Source organism: Gastrolobium bilobum, unplaced genomic scaffold (genome assembly GCF_033153095.1).
Source record: "Gastrolobium bilobum isolate Gb01-03AN ecotype WA unplaced genomic scaffold, APGP_CSIRO_Gbil_v1 utg6105, whole genome shotgun sequence".
In the NCBI taxonomy this organism is placed as follows: domain Eukaryota; kingdom Viridiplantae; phylum Streptophyta; class Magnoliopsida; order Fabales; family Fabaceae; genus Gastrolobium; species Gastrolobium bilobum.
In genome coordinates this window covers 309470-318290 of record NW_026899702.1, presented here as the reverse complement: position 1 = coordinate 318290, position 8821 = coordinate 309470, and the positions used below count along the sequence as shown (strand labels likewise).

The 8821-nt window shown below is 31.0% G+C and overlaps 1 protein-coding gene across 1 annotated transcript; it reads left to right on the top strand.

Moving 5' to 3' along the window:
- The first annotated feature begins 2706 nt into the window (after nt 1–2706).
- LOC133292776 (dehydrodolichyl diphosphate synthase 2) lies at nt 2707–5295 on the top strand. The gene is made up of 3 exons (XM_061491234.1): nt 2707–2972; nt 3061–3128; nt 4800–5295. Exons 1-3 carry the CDS (start codon nt 2784–2786, stop codon nt 5245–5247), a joined length of 705 nt encoding a protein of 234 aa, XP_061347218.1. The 5' UTR covers nt 2707–2783; the 3' UTR covers nt 5248–5295.
- The last annotated feature ends 3526 nt before the right edge of the window (nt 5296–8821 follow it).

Genomic DNA, 8821 nt, shown 5'->3' with positions numbered 1-8821 from the left:
TAATTTAAATTGACACAAATTTATATTTTTTAAAATAATAAATATTTTTTTATATATATATATATATATATATATATATATATATATTTCGTGATATACCGTTCCTTCATGTTATTTAGTGTTTACTAATATAAAGAAAATGAAATAATTATAATGAACTTTACTGTATTTGTGCAAGATCCGTTAAACGAAACAGTTATATTAAATACTATGTACCTAAAATTCATTAAAGTGCTCGAGATCCCCCTAGCATCTATATATAAAAAATGTAAATTACATTTATACATAATTAATGAGTATAATGGAAATCAATTACATAAGTACAGTGTCAATTTTTTTAATTTGACATGTGTGAATTAATACTGTCACTGACACGAGAAAAGTCAATATGATCAGGAGAAAAAGACTTCACATGGTGATTTGCATTTGCAAGGAGAGACAAAGCAAGTGGTCCATTCTATAATGTGTAGTACCCTGTGTGAAAGTGGGCCACTCTCTCTCCAACTTGTGTCGGTGCTATATCATACGGTCCGGCCTAATTGAACCCGCGTGAAAGTTGGACGATTCTCTCTCTCTCCAATTTGCAAGCGTATTTTCTGCAGTACAGGCACACCAAATATTAGCTGTGATCATAGGTTGAGATTCTACTTAAAATTGAAAGGAGGATTAAAAATCATAAAACGTAAAATCCTAACGTAAAAAAAATCATAAAAAATTGTAAAAACTTAAAAGCGTTTAAAATTTTGATAAAATTATTTTGATTAAAAAAAATCTTAAAATCATAAGATCGCAGATTTAAATCGAAATTTTAACTAGAACAGGTGTGATAATATATATGCACTATATATTATCGGTAATGTATAATGTAAAATATAATTTTTTTTCAAGTATATTAGGAGCCAATATGACGCGCTCCTATAGGTTCATTGTATCTACTCTCATAATATACTAGATTTTTTGCCAATTTGCGTGGGCGTTATATCATACGATACACCTTAATGTGTACCTGTGTGAAAGTGAATCACTTTTTGACGTCGAAAACATATAGAAAAGTTAGTTAAATAGAAAATCAGAATTACAAAAAAGAGTAACCCTTAGAATTTCAAGAGCTCGGAAGACAGATATTTAAACCGAAAACTTGAGCGGACATTTTGGACAAGAAAATCAAGTTTTGGAGTGACTATTTGTGCAAGCGCTGAACAAGAAAAATCAAAAAATGGAGCGACAACTCGTGTGGGCATATAGCGAGAAAATTCAAATTTTGAAATGACAACTTGTAGAGGCGCAGAGCATGAAGATCCAAGATTTGGAGCAGCGACTTGTGCGAATAAAGTTAAGCATTCGATCCGAAGAGGAAATGAAATTAAAGGACACATATGATGACGAAAAGAATGACATCAATCTTTTGGGGATTATAAACTTGGACGAAATTGGGAAGTATGACTTGGAGATCAATTCACCTTTCAAGATATTGAGATGCAACTCAATATTCTTAACTTTGATATCTATGATCATAACACAGATTATGATAATTATCCAATTTATGATGATTATCTGATTTATGATGATTATCGATCTTATGATAAAAATTCATTTTATAATGACAATCTAATCTATGATAAATCTGATGATGAAGATCTAAACGAGATGGAATTATCATTTGAGTTTCTACCTCAAGAGATTGATATCAGTGAAGACGATGAAGATTCGAAGATGAACTTTTCCTAGCAGGGGAGAATGATGAATTTATAGTTGACTCATTATACATGACCCAATCATTGATTCAAAAAGCTCAGAGTAAACCAGAATTGCGACCCAATAAGTATGATCCAATTGTTAAAAGAAATAGTAATTTAAAATATAACAAATACACGATCAAATTCAAGTCCAAATAAAATTGTGATTTGTTTGGCAAATAAAGAAAAGTAACATATTTGACATGAGATATAAGATTTGAGATGTGTTTTGAATGATTTACTTATGATTAGTTATTTATTTTTAGAAGTTAATTATCATTATATTTATTTTAAAAAATTTCCTTATTTTTAGTAGTTGATTTTTTTTTTTGGTAATAGAATTTGAGAAACGGATTAATCTTTTATTGTATCATAACTTTCACACCCTTTCCAATTTGTGTGTTATATCATATATGGCAGTGTTTTAACTTTGTTATTTTTTTAAGTAAACTCAAAATGTACCCGCCTCGTAAGACTAGACTAATCATTTCGTGGATTGGAGTAAGAAAATTTTCATCAGTAATCTTAAAATATTTTTCAAAGAAATAGAACCATAACTTCATCACTCTTGAATTGCCGTCCACTTAACAAATAACAAGTGAGTTACAGCTTGGGGTTATTAGTGTCAAATGTCAACCACATATTCGTACATCGTGCACATCTCTCGTGGTTATAACTAAAGCGCCCTCTGCAACTACTCAAACAAACCAACCAACGGTAACCTTCTATTTATGCATAGCATTTGCAGCACCAAACACAGCCCAAAGGAAAACTCTATCCCAATTCAGGAACACAATGTTCTCCTACTCGTTCAGTCTCCCTATTTCCTTCGAGAGTACTCTAACTCCTCCAAGGACCAACCCTTCTCCCTCTCCCTATTCCCGTGAATATTCTTATTCCCATTTCCAAACACGCCGGTTCCCTTCGCAGCCTCTTTCCATTACCAAACGCGGCACAGCCACTCCTCCTCCAAACGTGGCACTTCGGGACGACGCAAACTACCTCGCCGGAGAGGAGCCGATTCCGACGGAGCTACTGCCGGAGCTGATGCCGAAACATGTGGCGGTGATTATGGATGGGAATGGGAGGTGGGCGAAGCTGAGGGGGATGCCGCCGTCAGCGGGTCACGAAGCCGGTGTGCAGTCACTGAGAAAGCTCTTGAGGTTGTGCTGCAGCTGGGGGATAAAAGTTCTCACGGTTTTTGCCTTTTCCACTGATAACTGGGTTCGCCCAAAGGTCATTCATGTCTTTTCCTTTGAAGAGTACTTTCGCTTTTGTTTTAATTGTTGGTTTTGCTTGATATTGATTTGTGATGATGCTGCAGATCGAGGTTGATTTTTTGTTGAGTCTATTTGAAAGAACAATAAACTCCCAAGTTGAAGTTTTTAAGAGGTACTCAACTGCCAACTACTTTGCGGAAATTGATTGTGTCCTACTATCACGTGGATCCCATCATTTTTTATTTTAAAGTGGTGGAGTCTACATTGATTATGTCTATATCATGACACAACTAATTTTCTACAACATAATATATCTATTTTTCATAATTATTTGGGGAAAGTAACTTTTTGATATCCCTATATTTTTATTAGATTTAATATTTTTTAAAAATAATATTATCTCATATATACATAAAAATATAGAGTGTTTATATTTTTTTTCTCTATTTTCTTAACATTATCTCATGTGAGTTTTATACACTTTTATAATATGAAAAATATCAAATTCATTTTTTATTACTCATTAAATAAATGATATTATTGTGTGTCATTCGAAATAAATCATAACAAAAAGAGTATTATTTACAAGAGAAATTATATTTTTATATTACATGAGATTCGTTTTTCATGTTAGATTCACGTAAAAAAACATATCTTTTTCTTTTTTAAATTTTTTTGATGAACCTCATTTTATTTATGTAACAATGTAAGATAATTCCTCTGAAGTAAAACCGTATTTACAATGGGTCATCTATATTCCTCATCAAATGTCTAATAATATAAAAATTATCCTTTTGACTGAATTATTTGCGCTGTCCCTCTAAATGAAGGAAAAAACGAGGAGTCTTTGATTTCCCTTTCTTCCTAACGTGTGGTACTATTCAACGGGGAGGGTAAGGTTCCATTTTGTTTTTCTTTGCGGTATGATTGGTAGAGAGTTGAGACGTAGTGTATTTACCCTCTTCCTGAATGGAGTACTCTGATGGTGACACTTGACATCCTGACTGTTGTGACTTGTGATCATAAGGCACTAAGCTCTAGGGCCAGAGATTTTTCTAATGTAGACCCGGTGCACTATTTTTAAGGTGCACCTTTTTCTAAAAAAAAAAAACAAATTTCACTTAATTTTTTTTTAAATTCTCTGTCCGTCCTTTTTTTTTCAATTTTAAGACAGACACTTTGAAGCTCCTGTCTATATTAAATAAGCTCCTAGGGCGAGCTCATATGGCCCCTACAAAATCATATTCATCTTTTTATTTTATTTTGATTTTTCTTATATCAACATATCTTCTGTATTTTACATGGTCTTCTTTTAATCCTTTTTCTTTTCATCTTCTCTCTCTTCTTTATTTTCTTTATTTTTTTTCCCTTCTTTTCCTTTATTTTTTTCCTTCCCCATCTTTTTTTCTCTTATTTGTTTTTTTTTTATTTTTTAAACTTTTTTTTTTTACTTTTATATTTATATATATGAGATAAGATATACTTACCATCAAAAAAATTTATCACTTTTACAACCAATTTAATCATCGTTGATTTCGGTCAATTTAACGATTATAATTGATTGAAAATTAATAATTAATTAATAAATACGACTCAATAATTTCTAATAAATTATAACCATTACATTAACAAAAATTAATGGTAATTAAATTAGTTGTAAACTTTTTTGATAATAAATATATTCTTTTCTTACATATATATATATATATATATATATTATGATTTTATTTTTACCTCTTAATATTTTTCATTTGGATTCATCTTCACTGACTTCAATTAATTTGAAATAAAAATATTATTGATGTTAATGTTATTGAACAGATCTTCCTTGCTTCTGTTACAGGGAAGGAATTCGAATATCTGTGATTGGAGATTCATCAAAGCTACCAAAGTCTCTAAAGAGAATGATACTTAATGCAGAGGAGATGACGAAGGATAATTCGAGACTACAACTCATTGTGGCACTTAGCTACAGTGGGAAATATGATGTTGTCCAAGCATGTAAAAGTGTGGCTAAGAAAGTCAAAGATGGCCTCGTTCAATTGGAAGACATCAATGAAAACATTTTTGAACAGGAACTGGAAACTAACTGTACTCAGTTTCCTAACCCTGATCTGCTTATAAGGACTAGTGGCGAACTTAGGGTTAGTAACTTCTTGTTATGGCAATTGGCCTACACTGAACTGGTCTTTAATGGAAAACACTGGCCAGATTTTGGGAAGGATGAGTTTGTAGAGGCATTAAGTTCATTTCAGAAGAGACAGAGACGCTTTGGTGGACGGCATTCATAATCATCTCTGTTTGCAATGTGGTGCATTTATATCATATGCATTAAATTGATAAGCAACATAAATATTAGTAGCTGCCTAGCTGGTCATGTTTTAGGCATAAGAAAAGTATGCAAGGCTTGCAGAGTTGTTTATTTATTTATTTTTTATCTGGGTGAACAAATTTGTTGACAGACATTTGGAGAAAGAGATATCTGATATTGTATTATGCAGTGTTAGAAGAAGCAATAACATAGAGTATACGTAGAAATAACAGTTGTGAGCAAAAATGTAAAATCGTAAAACATAAACGAAACGGAAGAATTTATTACCTACCATATACATCCAACATATATTTATAGTTATCAAAACCATTATGAAGGAGCCATGAATAATGATTAGAATATATAATAAAAAGATGGAATATAGAATATAAATCAAAGTTGAATGGAAATAAATCACAATATACATAATCACTTAATATAAATAATAATATCTACGGAAATGAAACTAAGAAGCGAACCAAATAATAAAATATATAAAATATAAAGTGGGTGAAATATATACCAAAAAATAATAATAAAATAAAGGAAATAGTATGTAGATGGACAAAAGATTGGATCTTAGGAAGATGGTTTAACAAAGGAGCAAAACAAATAATAAAATAAGAGTTAGGTGGGATATGTAATATCTAACTTTCTAGCTTAAGTTAGTAGGTGCCATCGTGCACCAAAAAAAAAAACAATAAAAAACAATAATAAAATAAAAGAATGGTATGTAGATGGAGCGGAAGGTTGAAAATAAGCATTTTTTTAGGCAGAGATTTGTAATGTCCTCGCTCTTGCTGTGACGGTTCTTCTAGTTTCCTTTGCGGCGGAGCCACCCCTTGTCGCAATATAGATCTGGAGACCACGATCGCGCTGCTTGTAAAGTGGTTCCGCCGACGATGGTTTCAGCAGTTGTAGACGATTGAGCAGAAACTCTAGCGGTGGCTCGGGGTTGTGGTCGTCGTGGGTGTCAGATATGGGTGAGCTATTGTACATAATAACCCACGGAGATAGAGATGAGCCCTTACTTCTATTTCTTTTTTTTTTTGTTTTAGTACTGAGTCCACTGAGTGGACTCGCTGAGTTAACTTGTCATTTCAACCAAATCAGCTCATTTTATGTTTCTATTACCATTTCACATGTTTTCCCTCCTAAAAAATGTAAACTCGTCCATTTTTACAAGTTGAAACTACGATTTAATAACAATGAGAAGAAATGTGAATTTTAAGAGAGCATTCATGGTATACTTGTGTACCTACGAATTCTATTAAAAAATTAACTCTTGGATTATAAATTTTTTTTATCTCTTTTAAGTACATGAATCATAAAATACAGAGTAAACACCCTTTTTAGTCCTTGGCAATATCTACGAAGTCCTTTTCAGTCCCTGGCAATAAAAAAGGACCAAATTGGTCCCTGAAAGTACAAGAAAAGGGTCACTCTACATATTTGAGAGTTGACATAAGGACTAACATGACCCTTTTTTGGTAATTTCAGAGACCAATTTAATCCTTTTTTATTATAAACATTGACATAGATTAAAAAAGATGTTTACTCCAAAATATATCCAATTTTAATTGGCTTATCGCACCGAATCAGCGATAAAATGGAAGTATCATAAATTTTTCGGAGTTTTAGAGATTGCATTATTTTCAAGAACGGTAACAACAGTTTTAGGAAATCATATGTACCGGTAGCAAGAACAAATAATAAAATTTCCACTCAACAAAAGTTGTTCCTGTTAAGCCTCTTATTTGTGCAATATTATTAGGGGAGCATATTTCTCACATTATTTGTTGCAAAATATAAGAAGATAGGTGGAACCTATTAAGAAGAAGAACGATAAAGAAAAAAAAAATTCACATACTTTTTATGTGTACATCAGATAAAATTATTTCATGCAAAATATAAGAAGGTGGGTGAAACTTACTAAGGAGTGGAGAGAAAAAAATAAAATAAATTTCACCCACTTTTTGTATATGCATGCATAGACAAAATTGTCCTTAATTTTCTATATCGTTATCCTCTTTCACTAGCTGTAATAAATTTGAAATCTTTCTTTTTCTTGATATACTCTTTCAATGTACCAAGTGGTCTCTCCAATTGGATAGTTCAAGCATAAAATTCAAAGGCAGGTTTCATTTCCTTTATAAAATAATTGTATTATGTAAATTTCAAGTAGTCTTTTATTTCATTTGTTAACATGACAAATATAGTAGTCTAAAATAATAGATTTTCTCTGCCATTTCATACTCAACAGTTATTGATCTTTTCTATTTTCCTTCTCAGTCTCTTGATTACATTATATACAAAATAAAAGGATTTTTTTTTTAATTTGGATCGTAATTTAGTTTTGGGAGAAAGATTGCACCAGCATCCCTTATTTCTTTTTTTTTTTAATTACTTAACTTCCTATGATTTTTTCCCATCTAAGTCTATCCTTATATTCTTAGAAACTTAATTAATTAATTAATTTTACCATCTTAAGAGAAGAAAATAAACTGAGGACAAAAATAAAGAATAAAGCCAAATATATTTGAAACTTACAACCATTGTTGTTAAAATCTCGATTTATCACTACGATTTTACGTTTTTATGATTTTTTTCATCAAAACGATTTTACTAATATTCCAAGGGAAAACTTTTTCTCATGTTGCATGAGAATTCAACTCTCATGTTAGTGACCCTTCGATTTGCGTGCAAAATTTTTCTTTTCTTTTCTTTTTTTAATAAATATGGGGCCCACCACTAGTTGAGTCACAACATGAGAATTGAATTCTCATGCAACATGAGAAAATCAAATCCCATATTCCAAACGCTTTTACGATTTTTTACATTACGATTTTACGTTTTACGATTTTATAAAAATAGAAATATAGAAGAACTGGAAGAAAAAAATAAAAATAGAAGAAAAAAATGATGTAAAACTTCATAGGTGCAATTTGGGGGAGAAATTTTGTAAATATTATAATTTAGAGAGCACTCATTCACTTTAGTTTGATGTTAAAAGATAAAAAAAACGTTGAAATAATTTTATTTTTCGTATTTTTTGGCAAGTGGTGCAACTTCATAGGGTCCTTTTGTTGTGAGAAGTAATATGATGACATGTTTGTTTATCTTATGCTTATGATAATTTTGGTAAATAAGCTACTTTTTCTACAATAATTTCAGGAAGTATGTATAGATTTTCAGGGGAAAGTTATAATTACAACCTATTTTCGTTTACAACCTCTTACAACCATATCTTAACCATTGATTTTCGTCAATCAACGGTTATCATTTATTGTGAATTAATAATTAATTAATAAATTTAATTTGCGAAAATCTTAACCGATTGACGGAAATCAACGGTTAAGATATGGATGTAAGAAGTTGTAAACGAAAATAGATTGTAAGTATAACCTTCTCCAAATTTTCATGCCTATTATTTTTCAGGGGAAGGATATTGTAACAACCAATTAGTATTACTACCAATTTTACTATCACTTAATTTCACCGTTAGATCGATTATGTTGATCTAACCGTTATATTTATTTTCATCTTTGTACGGT